At 41.7% G+C, this 15,382-nt stretch overlaps 1 protein-coding gene across 3 annotated transcripts in view; it reads right to left on the reverse strand.

The window, feature by feature from the left end:
- Window positions 1–180: 180 nt before the first annotated feature.
- LOC117811880 (kinase non-catalytic C-lobe domain-containing protein 1) overlaps window positions 181–15,382 on the reverse strand; it is a 51,375-nt gene continuing 36,173 nt past the window's right edge. The window contains exons 18-31 of one of the 3 annotated variants that reach the window (XM_034682371.1): window positions 14,917–15,272; window positions 13,985–14,078; window positions 13,803–13,900; window positions 13,531–13,715; window positions 10,490–10,600; window positions 10,255–10,402; window positions 9,715–9,879; window positions 8,421–8,627; window positions 8,184–8,266; window positions 7,050–7,203; window positions 4,876–4,998; window positions 4,459–4,518; window positions 3,899–4,056; window positions 181–1,521 (exon numbers count right to left, since the gene is read on the reverse strand). In XM_034682371.1, coding sequence (XP_034538262.1) covers window positions 1,293–1,521; window positions 3,899–4,056; window positions 4,459–4,518; window positions 4,876–4,998; window positions 7,050–7,203; window positions 8,184–8,266; window positions 8,421–8,627; window positions 9,715–9,879; window positions 10,255–10,402; window positions 10,490–10,600; window positions 13,531–13,715; window positions 13,803–13,900; window positions 13,985–14,078; window positions 14,917–15,272 — 2,171 coding nt within the window. In that variant the 3' untranslated portion in view covers window positions 181–1,292. The other 2 variants (XM_034682372.1, XM_034682373.1) reach the window with 2 other exon arrangements.

Below are 15,382 nucleotides of genomic sequence, written 5' to 3' on the forward strand. Positions count from 1 at the left end.
CAACCACACCCAAAGTGTGTATAAAGTTTAGAATATTTTACTGCTTTGTTGTGCTGTCACTTTCAGACTAAGTTAACAGTTCAGTTTTAAATGATGTGCATCTAAAACTTGTGGCTGTTTAGTCCTTGTTAAAACATTTTTTTCATAATAAAAAAAATCTCAATACAATAAGACATGAAATCAGGAGTCTGAACACAGTGTTTAATTTTATAATTGAATTACATTTCTTTATTAAAGTTTATTTTTGCCTCTCATGCCTTCATTTAGAGGACAGGACAGTGGATAGAGTAAGAAACTTGGACGAGAGAACCCAACCTGGGCTGCCTGCTCGAGGACTTTGTACATGAGGTGCAGGATTTGACTGGTGGGCCAAACCAGCACCCCTGAACAGTGTTCTATACTGTTCCCATATCTGACTTCTTGTTCAGGAGAATCTGCTCGCAGCCTCTGTTGAAAACAGACTTTGCATGTATTTTTAGTGGAGCAGAGCGGGGAGACACCTCTGGGACTGCAAGGCTTCAGTGGAAACACGAGCATTGACTAGTGTGGGTGTTACCAGCTCCAAAGGAAGGGCGCAGATGGAATGCGTCACAGACACTTGCAGTGGAATTAAGAGGTTACTCTGGAGCAAGAGGACAAGACATGTCATCATAAGTAAGAAGAATTCATCCTCCAGGGACCATGAGTATATTGTAAAACATTTCATCGCGGTACACGTGAGAGTCGTCCTTCAGAGGAGTAAACTGACAAAAAGGCTGACATAAGAAAGCAGAGCTGTGCCATCATGTCAGCGGATTTTGTGCTTTAGAGATGCTTAAACGCCCAAACGACGTTGCAGTTGATCATATATTTCCACATTGTTGCATTGACACGGTGGCTTTTGTCAGCCCTTAAATGTCAATGAAGGTAATCTAGCCTTAATATTAGACGTCATTTCTGCTTTTTATAAAGAGTCCTAAACAGCTTAAGCACACAGTCAGTCACAGGTTTTATAAAAATGTCAGGGTATGAAATATTGTAATTGAGTTTTCTTCATTGAAGAAAAGAAGCAACAGATTTCTGGGAGTAAATTAAGAGTGTGAACTGTATGAGTTGTAAAGAAAGTTTGTCTGGTGCTCCAATCAGAAATTATGAATAATTTTGAAGTTAAGGAGTCTTTGGCAGAAAGTGGGAAAGTTTGGTTGCCTGAACAACAGAGATGTCTGAGTTTCATGAGTCTGGGCTTCGCCATAGGGGTGTTGACCCAGTGGTGGTTTCTGGCTCTGGGTTGTGACGTGTGACCCAGGCCGAGCTCACTGGAAAGTGGCCTTAACCTTCCTCAGTGTGTCCTGGATCCTCCGTGTTTGTCGTTCGCTGGTCTGCTGGAAGTTGGCATCGTTGTCTGCGGCCAAGAGGTGGATGTCAGAGGCAGCGAGGCGGGTGATGCGGCTCCGTAGGTAAGCCTGCAACTCCCGGCCTTGGGTGTAGGAGCACACAGCCTCCTGGAAGGCGTGGACCTGGCTTACAACCTTTGCTATGCTCCTTGGGCCGCAGATGGATGGATAAGAGGATGAAGTGACATAAAATGGGTACACAGAACAAAAGAAATAGTGAAAACACATGCTAAATTCTGCATTTTAGGCCTGAGCTCTCTACCCAACAGCCTCACCAGCTTTGACCTGATTTGGAGAGAGCAGGGGTAACCTCGGGTCCACAGTAACCAGCTGTGTCTCTGCCTTTCTGCTACATCTCCTGACCCCAGCATCTGGCGCAACCAGTGGCCTCCCAGCATCTGGCCCAAAACCTCTCTTCCAATCAAACCCCATCCCACAGGCGCCATCTGGTGTAACACTGGCACCCCTACTGACAACCCAAATCCAACAGCTGTGCCATTAGCATCCCTCCACCTCTCGTTTTGACCTCAGCATCTGGTCAGCCATATTGGAGAGGAGGAGAAGGACACAGAAAAAACACTCTTCGTGGAGAATTGGCCGACTTTGTCATAGATGGATACTTTGGATGTGGGCAGAGAGCTAATTATCAGTAAATGACACTTACTGTTCTTATAATGTGTCTGAACAGGGAGAGCTCTGGCTGTGTGCTAATTTTACCGATACATCACCTTTCAGTAAGTTAAAGCAAGCAGAAAATCATGGTCGTAATCTAAAAGGAAGGGAGGGGGTGGGATTAGGAGCCCTGGGATTGAGTTGCAACATCTCACAGACACAGAGAAACTCTCCCAGCAGTTTTATGCATAGGCTGATGTGTTTTCCTGAATGGAAATATGATATAGTATCATAAAGAAAGACATGTGAGAGTGGCAATAAAGCTGTGAGCCTGAATATATGTATTGGATTGCACAGTGGAGACCCATTTGAAATTTTAATGTAGTTATATTGTTTCACTGCAGGATTTTTTTTACAGACTTCTTTAATTTCACTCTGGAGCAGAAAGTTTTCCAACCTAACTTTTGCCACACTCGATAAATGAAACGTTCTTATTCAGACCATTAAATCTCTGTTTTTTATGTTCAATAAAGAAGAGATTAAAGCTCCTGTGAGGGGGTTTTAGCTGGTTATGAAAAGACTCAAATTAATTTTGATGCCTCTTAATGATCCACAGACACAAACAAGACCGTCACAGACAGGAGTGATCATTTAAATGTACAGTAGGTTTTAAAGCTTGTAACTGCCAGGGTAATGTCAAATAAAGTCTGTGGCAGTAAAATACACAGCCTTTGTTTACGTTTTCCACTGCAAAAATTCACAGTGAGTGATATGTGTGACTGACCCTCTCACACAGTATGGGAAAAGAACAGCCGAGACACAATAGCTACAGCTTTGTACACAGGGGGGCAGCAAAATCAACCCACACCAGACATTTCTCACATGAGCTTTAAGAATGAAATAAAATAAATCAGATTAAAAGAAAGAAAAAAAGCAACATTAGCTACTAGCCCAATGCCTTTTAGCTGTTTAGCTATCGTAATGAGAACACGTATGAGACCTCCAAATAACTGCAGCTTATTTGTTGTTATGGAACTTGCTTGTTTTAATAAGCTTGTCATGTTGGGTTTGGTAAGATGCAAGGTGGTTCTAGTACAAACACTCAACTGATCTGCTGATATTACATATCACACTGGCTAGCCTGCCAGCTTATATGCTAACCTGTCGTTTTTTATCCTCCTTTGAGAAGTCTGGGACTCACTGAGGCCTCTGCATGGCAACATTTGAAGTGTTTCCTCCCTTGCATGACGCTGTTTGGTAGTCAGTGGGTTCTCCTTCAGAGTCGCCTCTTCTAGATAAAGTAGTCCCACAGGAGACTTGGTAGCTGGTTCTGTTCACCAGCACAGGCTGTGGAGGTATTTGTTTGGAAGATAACTTGCTGTTGTTGATGATGGTAGACGTCAGTTTTCACAGCCTTTATATTTTTAGAAATCAGACAAACACTTTTGATGTAAAGTCTAAATTCTTTGTTGCATGTTTCAGAACAACAAACCACTTCATGTGAAATTCAACAGTTCACTAAATAAGCAATCCTGGGACTGTACCAGAGGACATGTTTTGGTCAAGTTCTTCAGGTACACCCTGCAACAGGTCAGAGCCCTGGTAAACAAGATTCATGTTTTTTCTTTCATCCAGTCCTTCCAGGGTTTTGTGGGTCTTTTTTCTGTGATTATTGCGATCTAATATGCCCGATAGTTGGGAAATATTTTAGTGCTTTTAGTGTGTTATAAATTCCCTCCACGTATCCCTGATACAGCCTGCTCACAAGTATGAGAGACATGATGGACATGGAAGAATATCATGCCTCCAGCCATGGCTCTCATGAAATAAAAAGCAGAAATGAAACAGATATTTTCTGGCAAACATAAGATCAATAACAGTTTATTAAAAATATAATCCAGCCCACTCTGTACCTCAGCTTCGTCCACTTGTATGCCCCAGTGGTGAGTGTGAAGGCTCCGATCTCCCGCTGCTGCACGTGCATGGCAAGGATATAAGCTGAGGGCAAGGTGGGCCTTTTTCTTGCATGTTCTCCCCCCATCAGACACAGGTCATCACTCTTTAAAAACACCTGAGACAGAGAGAAAGCTATTCATCCACATGATTTCTAAATCTGCTCTTACTCAGGCAGAACATTTAGAAATGTCCCTCTGAAGCCAAAGTAGCAAGAGCACATTTAATATACTCAGCTTCTTCATATTTAAGGCTAGAGAGGACATGTTTCTCATTATTACACCTCAATATGACAGTTGGTGAGAAATTGGAGCCTGCAGTTTGAGGGAAACTTTGAGGAGTAGAGCCAGCTGTAAGCCTTCAGCACACAGGCGGCTTGCTGGAAGCTGTTTTTCTATCGATTTGTTTGCCCTGCAGCCCAGTTTCACCGTATGCGACCAGCCGAGCCTTCAGTTACAAACAACATACGTGTATGCTTGCTCAAACACACTCACACACACACACACATACAGAGACACACCTGCACAGCTCGTAGCTCCTCCAGGATCTCACACACCTTGGAAGACAGATGTTTCCAAGCCTGTTGGCAAGAGACCAGGAAGTTTTATTTAGTAGGTCTGAAATTAAAACTAATCATGCTCTTGCTTCAATGAATAAAACCCGCCGTAAGACAGAAATATGGAAATATCTTCTATTGTATCTCATATATGCACTGGTGTCTTTAATTGTGAGTTTTAAATGACTCCTACTCCTGGACCACATCCCCACACTCCCTACATCTTATTTGAATGCATTAATGTTAGTTTCTAATTCTCAAAACTAATTAAATACAGACTGATTCTCACACAGCCATAGAAAACATTTAACCTGAGGGCATGTGACTTATAACAGAAACTCAGAGTTTATGTGAGAAGGAGTTTATGAGATGCAGCCTTACTGGTAATTGCCTGACAATCACGTTCTCCAGACCCCCGAGGACCTGCATAGCGGTGGCAAAGTTCCTCGCTTCGTAGCAGTGTTTCCCTATCCACAGAAACTTGGTCAGCACAGCAGCTTGTGTCTGCAGGAGAGGACAGCTTGCAATAAATAAAAAGTGGAAAAATGCCACAAAAAAAGAGACAGTGGAAAAAAAACTTGTCGGACTTCTGGATGATTTTCTTGGAGTTGCAGGAGGCCTCACGATAAAGACCAAAAATCAATTAAATCATGGACTCAGTATTTAGCAACATTTTACAAAATCTGTGGTATTTCACACTCAAAATACTGAGCTGACATCAGAAATGTGACGTCTGTGGCATTCAAAATTTGCCACCAATCACATCTGAAAAATATCTTGACTACATATCCTGATCGTATCAAAGTGGTCCCATACTGGAGATCAGACATGCTCCAGCTGACATCTGAAAACCCTGTGGTCGGACAATATCCAGCATGGATTTCAAAATTTCCAGACAAAGACATCTCCAGATTCTGAGTCATTTCATGCAGTGTATGAAGCCAGTGCTGTCAATTTATTTAGCACATCTGAATGCAAGAGTAATCAGCTCTTCAGGAAATTGAGGGTGGAAACATGCACAACATGGGTGGAAACATGCACAACATGCATGAACATGCAAGAATTAATAAAATATATCATAATAATTATATTGAGAAGTATACTGTATGTAGTAAGTTGGATTAAAGTTGCAATTAAAGGAGAAGAACTTACATCATTTTACGCATTTTTTGTTGTGTTGATGAAAAGCAGTCAAAATAGTAGTGAAGTAAAATCGAGACCCTTTAGAATTTTAAGTTAGGAGTAATACCCAATATTTGTCCTGCTGGTAGATTGGCCAAAGTAAATGTTCCATAATATAAAGATTATAATGGCAAGCTAATGGGCTGCATGTTTTAGCTTGATTTGTATTTTCTGAAACATTTAAAAAAAAACATTTTATATGACAAAAAACCCCACAAAAACACCAAGCTAAGTGATAACTGCTTCCTAATGACTTAAGCATTTACAGAAAGTGTTACCTAACAAAAATAAATTACGCAACCACAATCATTAAAAACAAAACAAACAAACAGAAAACAATTTGTTTGGAATCAGCTATAAACTGTTGTCTTTAACATCTGAATCATCATCAGCCCTGACTTCCTCACGGGGGCAATCCTAACATTAAGTGTTTCATTGAAGTCCAATGTGTCCTTGCTTGAGGCAGTTGTCCAACATGAGAAGGAATGAAGATGAAGTACAACACTGAAACCCATCAGCTATAGTCTAAAGAAGATTTAGTTTCTGGTAGTAACGCATGACATAATGGGGCTTTCTGCGTAGCCATCGGACATCCAGATAACTGACATCCTCTTGTTCTAGTGGTGCTGAATACTGTTGCAGTTAATTATAGTTCTACAACTCCAACGTTAGATGGAAGAATAAAGCTTGAGTCGAGACATAATAACTACGACTGGATCCTCATTTTAGCCTTCATATGAAACTACATGTTTACGGAGATGAATAATTTACTGCTATCTAGTGAAACAACAGCTGATGGGGTCCCATTTTAGCCATTATTTTCCTCTTATTTAACACTGTACATGGGCTGATTTACTGCATACAGCCAAGGCTTGCTCAGACATACTTAGTGGAGATGATTTAAAATGTGAACCAGAACACTTGTGACATGATTCAAGCACGCTACAACTAGTATAGGTGTCAGATGGAGTACCTGAGCTGTAACGTTAAAATGAAGGCAATCAAATATCAGATGGGATGCAAACATCTCCTAAATCAGATCAACCATTCAATATTGTGGTGAAATGTGTCTGTGAAAGTGAGGGAGTGGCTCAAGGATATAAAATAAGCATCCATTAAAATTTGTTTTCATAAATTACATTTCTGTTTCCTAGAAGACAAACCACTGAATACACAGGCTGTTGTTGTGTGTTTCAGGATACAAGCCTTGATTTTCTTCCTGCTAAAAAGCAACAGGAGCTCATCTGGGGAAGTCTGAGACAGACATGTGAGTCCATGTCAAATGAGAAATCAACAAACAGGCTGTGACAGCAGCAGCTTCTCTTTTTCCTCCATCTGACTCTGTTACCTTGATGAGTCGTGTCTCCTCTCACCTTGACCGAGTCACAGATGACTATTTCAGCTGAGATCCAGTTAGTGAGGCTGTCGGCGTATGCGAGCAGTCGCTGAAGGAAGCTGTCTGAAGACATCCCCTCACAATCAAGCAGACTGCTGCCCTCTGCTGGTGGGACAGGCTGAGACACATTCCTGGCAGAGTCATACATAAATATACGTCAATTAATAGGCTGAAGTATAACTTGAAAATAAAATTAATAAAAAAGAAAAAAGAAAAAAAGTGAGATAAGATCATTATTTCAGTCATTTTTCAAACAATGTGTGCAGGTAGGAAGGGTAGCAAAGATGCTCATTTTCTCTTTTGGCTTTGAAATGTTTGCATGCGTGCAGTACAACAACAATACAATGACACCTCCGAATTAAAGGAATTGTTACAAATACCTTCACAGTTTTTTACATTCTTTAACACTGACTTAATATATAAGCTGTGGCTCAGTGGGTAGAGTCGGTTGTCTATCAATCGGAAGGTTGGCGGATCAATCTCAGCTCCGGCAGTCGCATGGGCAAGGCACCAAACCCCAAATTGGTCTTGCTGTTGTTCAGCGGTGTGTGAATGTATACAAATAAGATTAGCTAATACAGATGGTCCCTTATTACATAGTCATAAGTATGTGAATGTGGTGTGAATGGGTGAATGTGACGAGTAGTTTAAAAACACTTTGAGTGGTCAAAAAGACTAGAAAAGTGCTACATAAGTACAAGTCCATTTAGCTTTACCATAAAATGCATACATTAAGGATCAGATATCAGATGCAGGCTGATTCTTCACAGATCGTTTTACATACATATTTGATTTCAATGTATTTTGTTTATTTCATTTGAGCATAAAACTGATTCATATACTGTTTAAGTTCTGATTTTAGAGCAGTTGTTGTTCTCCTCATCATAGTTAGTCAGGGAGGGCATAAAGAAAGAATGGGTTATTTATACATCTGGCTAAAGTTCAACATTAACCCATGATTTTTCATCATTTTCATAAGTTATTTAACCTCCCAGTGGGTTAAAGAAAATTAGACAACTTCATACTGTGGCGCACTGAACCTCTCCAACACCTTCTTTTTTTAGTGTAAATGAACATGTTTATTTTGAAGTGAAATAGATATTAAACTTACTTGTTGGGGGCTGAGGCTTTGTTCATGATTCCTTGTACTCTGGAGTTGAGGAAGTGGACTGGATGACACCCTTGGAACATTTCCTGCATTATAAAACTTGAGCATTAACTCAGGGGTTAGCTGCATGAACCCAAGGATGCATATATGAAGGAATATCTCCCTCTAGCGGTGGAAAGAGACATCAACAACATGAGGGAGGTTGGGTTGCAGATGTGTGCAGTGTGTGTGTAGGTGTACCTGCTGCAGGAGGGTGAGCTGCTGGGCGATGTGATGCGCACTGTAGTCACTCTGGCTGAAGGGGAGCCGCTCCTCGCCATGCAGGCAGACGTTAGAGAGGTCGTCCAGCATGGAGCTGTAGCACGGCATGGGGAGGGCAGCGGCGATGGAGAAGGCCTTCTCTTTGGGCAGGGAGGAGGAGGGCTCCACTACTCTGGAGAACCTCCACTGAAAAGAGTTAAGAAGAGAGGAAAGAACATGCTCTGAATTAAGTTAGACCACTCACAGTGCAGTTACAGAGGAAGGATGCTGTTTTTGTGTGTCAAACAGAAAGATCAATAAAGGAGTATATGTTTAAAATACAGCTATAACTCACGAGGTAGAAACAGCCATCTCTTTATAAAACCACGATATTTCATATTTTGCTGATGTAAATTAAATAAACTGATGGGTGTGGATTGAGCAGGAATGTTGTTCTCATTGTTCTTACTACGGCAATTCTTGATCTGCTTCCATGTTGTCTGTGTTTTTATCACACAGAAAATTGCTGGACAGTAACAACTGACTCACCTCAACCTTGTATATTTTTTTCATGGATGCCTGGACACTGTTCCTTGATTATACCGCCAGGGAGAACAGCTACACTCACCACTCTGTTTGACTTAATCTCATTTAGGCCCTTCTGTACCCTATGTTATGCCTCAGAAATAAGAAGAACAAGAAGCTGAGCCTGTCAGTGGAAAAACAAGAACTTTTAGTTAATTTACTTTGACTGGGTGCCTTTGCCCCCGCAAAATTAGCTGCAAATGCAGCGAGATCTCAGTGGCGGTTCTAGACCAATTTTACATTGGGGGGGGGCGCAAGGGTGTTGTCAGAGGGACACATTCAACCCTGACAAAAGAGACTGAGAAGGGCGAGGACCGGCTGAGAACAAACTGGCAAAAAATCAGTGCATCCCTATATACTAGACATATATACTACTGTGTACTAGATCAAAATGCAGACTGGCAGCAGCTGTTTTGCTGTTTACACTCAACATGAGTCCCTTAGCACTCTAAGGGACTGGAACCAAGTGCCACATGCATGTGTTCTGACTGTAACATTGGCGTGATACCGAAGCATTTTATTGTATAATATTTGTTTGGTGTGGGAGGGGGGCCACAGCGGGGTCCAGGTTCAGCTCAACCGCCACTGGGCTGCTGGTTGAAATAATCTACTAGAGCAATTCAAAATGTTTTGTATCTATCAGTTGTATTGCCCTATAATTACGTAAAGGCCCAGGTTTAGTGTAGTGTTTAGTGTAGTGAGTACTCACACTGACCTTTCTCCCGAGGTCCTCACTAGATGAATGCACAGACATGTAATCATCATCATCATCCTCAAAACTGGTCAGGCTTCCTCTTCCTTGGCTCCAAGTCTTGCTTGGGGGGTTGTGGAGAACAGCAAGAATGGCCTCCCCTCTGCAGTCAACAGGAATGACCTAGAGAGAAACAACAAAGAATGAACATCTTGTTAATCTTAAAAGTTGAAGTAAGACGATGAAGTAAGTACAAGTATTGTTACGGATGTCTTGTGCTCTGGTGATTCCAACTGTGTGCTTCATTATAACTATTTTGCTCTTACCATTATGTAAAAACATCATTTCTGATGGGCCTGAAACTTAAGTTCAACACAACTTAAGATTTGTGCTTCCACCAGGAGAAAGACCGATCATTAACGTAGAACATTTACAGTGGTGGTTGCTGTAAAAGCTCAAATATTAGAGAGAATACAGTAAAAACATTCTGTGTTGCAGTCCAGCTGTTTAACCGTCAAGCCATGTCTGTAAAATTTAATTCAATGCTTCTGTATTTACCTCAGTGTTCAGGAAGTTTTCTAAGGTTTCCACAAGGCTGGATTTGGATATGAAATCCACCCGTCTGCAGTCTGTCACCCAGAGTTGGAGCAGGTCCAGACTACGATGAAAGATCTTCTCACTGTCTCCTGACATGTCCGGACCTTGTCTTGAAAACAAATCATATTATGTTGCATACAGAAGAAGCCGACATAATACTGTTTTGTACACAGCTGCAGCTCTATATGGTCACTACCTTGCAGCATGGATGAATTTATCCATGATGAAGTGCAGCAGCTGCTCAGGAGTGCAAAGGAAACGGTAGGTGTACAGAAACTGCTGGATGTAGCCCTCCATAACTGCATTTCTGCAAAGCAATACAACTTTTCAATTACTTTAATAAACATACAATCTAAATGATAGTACTAAAAATAAACACAAATCGCTTTTTTTTAATAAAAAGTTTTTGTAAAGTTACAAAGTAATTCAAAAGAAAAACCATGGACAAACAAAAAGAAGATCAGATAAAATCAGCACAGAAAAAAAACGGGAGTCGTAGCAACTGAACTTTGGGAACACCCAGGCACATAAAAGGTCAAAGGATCTTATATTTATTTTGGAGGCAGGCCATGTAGAGCCTTCTAAATAAAACATATAATTTTAAAATTAACATCAAATCGGTCAGTGTGAGCTGGAAAGCACAGAAGTGATGGGCTGGTTTTGTAGATGCCAGTTAAAACTTGAGAGGCAGCGATCTAAACCATTTGGTGTTTATGGAGGGAGCGCTGACCGATCTGCAGCATCAGGTGTTCAAAAGAGAATCATATGATGTACCTGGTGTATCCTAGGCGGATTTATACTTCTGCGTCTCCGCTACGCAGCAGGGGCTGACGCAGACATGAGCACCACATACTTGTGCGTCGATGTGTCCGTGTCGCACAGCAATTCTCCGCCGAAACGCCTGAGGGCAGTGCGGCCTCTCTGATAGCCGGCCGCCTGCTTCCGGTCCCGCTACGATCTCTGTTTACTTTTCCACAGAGATTCAGAGCGTGTTATGTTAATCAACAGCTGATACATGTTGCTGTTTATCATACAGACATGATTACATGAAGAATAGAGAGGAGGAGATGAAATACACGGCCGATGTGCAGTCGATGTCCGGGATCCCGGAAGTGCTGTAAATGCAGGAAAGACTATGGCTGTTTCCGAAACCGCCTACTACACTGGCAGTACGTACTGATTTGGCCAAAATTCAGTATGTAGTAAGCAGTATGTGAACAAGAGCAAAATCTGCAGTACGCCAAAACTCCCCGGATGTCTACTGATTCGGGAAAATTTCACAGCATGCATCGGACCAGTCTGCCTCGCGTACTGTTTCCCATAATGCACAGCGCTCGTTCCTCTTTTTCCTTTTCCTTCTTTTCTGACGGGGGGAAATCTGTTTTGGGGTGCTGTGAAAGTTATGGAATTCCATACAAACCACTTCTTAACTTTTTAAATCATTAGTGAATGCTAAATAAGCAGTTTCTCTATCAGCTTTGCCGTTGTTTACTTCCGCTGTTCGAAACCGGAAATCCAGTGACATCAGGCCCAGCATGCTGCATGACAGATCGAACAGAACATTCATACTACAGACTAAATTCAAACGCAGTGTGTAGTAGGCTGTACCTACTGCCTACTACATTAGTAAGTAGTATGTAGCAGGCGGTTTCGGAAACAGCCAAAGCCGCCGAGCTGACTAATCACAGGGCTTGCGGTCCGCGTCGGCTCTACGGGGAGTTACATTTTGGAGGAGGTGCACGTCAGCTACGTGCGTAGGCCTCGGCGTAGGTACGGGAGCTACTTGGACCCCCGGCGCAGGGTACGCCGTTGATTCAACGCAGAAGTATAAATCAGCCAATCACTGGGGGCCTTGGTTCACTTTAAAGTAACTCTCTCAGTGACAGAGAACAGTTACTTCATATCAAACTTCTGCAGAATAACAGCTGTTTGTGACAAAGCCAGAGGGGATACACACTAAAATGGGAAGAAGTGAGTAAATCCTCACTAATGCTTATAGAGTTTCAATACAGTGAAAGTAAAGTAATAATACTCTGATGGAGAGTTGAAACCTTTTGATTGGCTCAGAGCTTCACAAACCGACCATTATCCATATGATCAACATCTCTCCCCCTTTTAGAGAAGAACTCACAGATACTGCAAAATCAAGTATGTGGAACATGTTACTTCAACACCTACCAGTGGATACAATAACACTGTCTTATTTACAGTTTTAAAAGTATTATGCACTTTGGTTTGTCAACACGGAGGCTTTAGCTTTGGGCAGTGGGAGTTAAAAAAGGCAACACATGGCTGTCTTCCTGTTTCTCTGATTGTTGATGCTATTTACCACAGCGATAGATACAAACCAAATACTGAAGAATCAGACTCAATTGTTCACAGATCACATTAGATTTTTAATGGATTTATATGGGTCAGGTTCTGTGTTTTATTAAAGCTGAAGAGGTCCAAGTCAGGTTCCGGGGTCTGATTTTAGAGAGCCCTAAAAGGGCTGCTTAGGAAATAGCATCTTGCTTGACTGTAGTGCTTTATATTAATGCATTAAAATACACTGTATACAATTATCATAATGATATTATGACTATAATAAGTATTATAATAGTCCAGGTTTGCTACAATTGATCCACATGTGTTCAGACAGTCTGGAGAAGTCACATGGGTCTGGGGACCGGTGTTCAGGACGAGCTGCTACATGTGTCTCTCTCTGGGAGGTAAGCTTTGTTATAGAATGAAACTGTATCAAACCTTTTGAGTCTGAGTCTGAGTCTTACAAAAATCCAAAAGAAGAGCTTCCCTCTACCTGCTCAGCATCCATATGTGGACACTCTTTGCTTCTCTAAGACTCAAACAGACAAATGGTGCTGACTGGAATACAACATATTTTTTTTAATTGGACCCTGGGACACACACCAAATGACGCCCAGTTGATGGTGCTTTAATTGACCATGTGAACATGTCAATGCTAATGACATCTGGCCTCATTCCCCAGTACCTTCCTAAGATTTTTCTTCAATTTGTTCTTCAGAAAAGTCCAAATAAAAGTGTTAAGGAGATTCTCTAATTGTTTTCGTACTGCGGATTTATTCCAACACATGTTCTTTAATTGATGAATGTTGTGTCCTCATACGATTGGAGGTTGTTCCTGATGAGCTAAGGTTAATACCCTCCCAATGCCCATAAAAAGCCATGATAGATAATGACTAGCACATTTATACTTTAAAACATAATCATTAGTACCTGGCATAGAGGTAAGCCATGAGGCCTTCAGGAGACCCTGCTTGCAGAGTTCTCTTCCCCTTGCTGGTACCAAAGCTCAGGACAGACGGCTCCTCAGAAGACTGGAGATCCAGAGAGCCGGGTCCACAGACAGATAAAGATGGTAACAATGAAACTTCCAAACCCCACTGGTCCACACTCAGGACCTGAGCCATACAAGAAATCACGTAAGAGTATAGAAGCTGAAAAATTAAAAAGTAGTAGTGTATGGAGTTGTAGCACTGCGTCAGTACCTCCAGGTATTTCCTCACACTATCCAAGAAGACCACTTTGGATCTGAGTTCTTCAAGCTGGGTCTTGAGTTTGGACACCATTAGTTTGTTGTCTGAACCTTTGGAACACAATCACAGTTGTATAGACCATGCTGGATACTGAACATTTAATTTCTATAGAAGCACTCTAACAACTTTCCAACCTCTGTTTTTTCTCTCCTGTTGAATCAGCTTCTGGTAGAAATTTCTGCTTTTCTTTAGATTCCTTGTTTCAATCATCAGCTGCTGCTGCAGTTCCTGCAAAAAGAAGAAATCACACAAACTCATACGAATGACCTTAAAATAACACCACATGCTTTTCACTGAGAGGAGCCTTCGGGTCTTTCCATTGTGCGCCAAGCTGTGTTTTATTTTCTCTCTTCACCGTGGCAACAGATCGCAATAGCTCTTTTGAAGTGAGAAGCCGCAGCAGCGCGGCTCTTAAGGTGTGCTATTAGCTATTGCACAAGCCGTCTGTGCCATCAAAGTGTGCAAACAAGAAAAGCTTTCATTAATATTCTTTCACAAATGATAATAACTTCCTCTGCCAGGGGGTTAAGTTCTGCACATTAATATTCAGATCCCGTCTAGAGAGAATAAAACACCAATTAACTTAAAGTCTCCACACATTTTCTCATCCTATTTATCCCGGAGTCTGACCGTGCTACACTTCATTACAGGCAGGAAAATCATTCCAGCTCTTATTCATAAAGCCTTATCTGGTAAATAAAAGTGTGTCCAGTGGTCACTTGGAGGTAAAATCACATCAAATATAAAACAATGAATTCAGTGACCACAAAAATTTTTCTATACACAGCTTTTAAAACATAAAGAAATATTTCAGAGAGCATTTTGACGTCTCTATATAACAGAAAATTTCTATTTTTGAGAAAACTTATTAATTCTTTTAAAATAATTCGATTTATGTTATATCACCTGAACATCTCTCTCATTTTTTACAGCGAGATGCTTAAAATAAAACCAGATTCCATGATTCAGGTGCCGTTGTGTGAGTAAAAGAGTCGCTCTTTGTTCAAACACAAAGAGTTAAGGTCAGGTATGACGCACAGGCAGTGAGTGTCACAGGTTCACCCACCTGTGTTTTCACATCCAGACATGGTGATCCTGAGTGCCGCCCCAGATTCCCTGCGTACTGGATCACTTCTGGACGGAAACAGTCCTCTCCATAGAAAGCCAGGGCCCAGGCTGGGCTGAAGCTGAAACCCGGTCCTTCTGCTCCGGATCCAGGCGAGACGAGCCTCTCTGACACCACAGAGTCACTGTCCTCCATATCCTCCGAGCAGTCCGGGCTCATCTGCTCGTCGTGGTCCCCTGTCAGGCCTTCATCTCTCCCTGATAGAAAGTCAGCTTCAGAGGGGCTTTCATCACTGCCCCCCACTGAATATTCTCCTCCCTCCATGACCCCTGCATCTGAGCCGTCGGTGCTCATGCCTCCAACAGTACACAGTGACAGAAGAGAGAGGGAGAGAAAAAATGAGAGAGACTGAATCACATGGAGTAGGAAAAACTCACTTTGTTTATGACGAAAAAATCACAGAGAG

The sequence above is a fragment of the Notolabrus celidotus genome, chromosome 4 (genome assembly GCF_009762535.1).
Source record: "Notolabrus celidotus isolate fNotCel1 chromosome 4, fNotCel1.pri, whole genome shotgun sequence".
Classification (NCBI taxonomy): domain Eukaryota; kingdom Metazoa; phylum Chordata; class Actinopteri; order Labriformes; family Labridae; genus Notolabrus; species Notolabrus celidotus.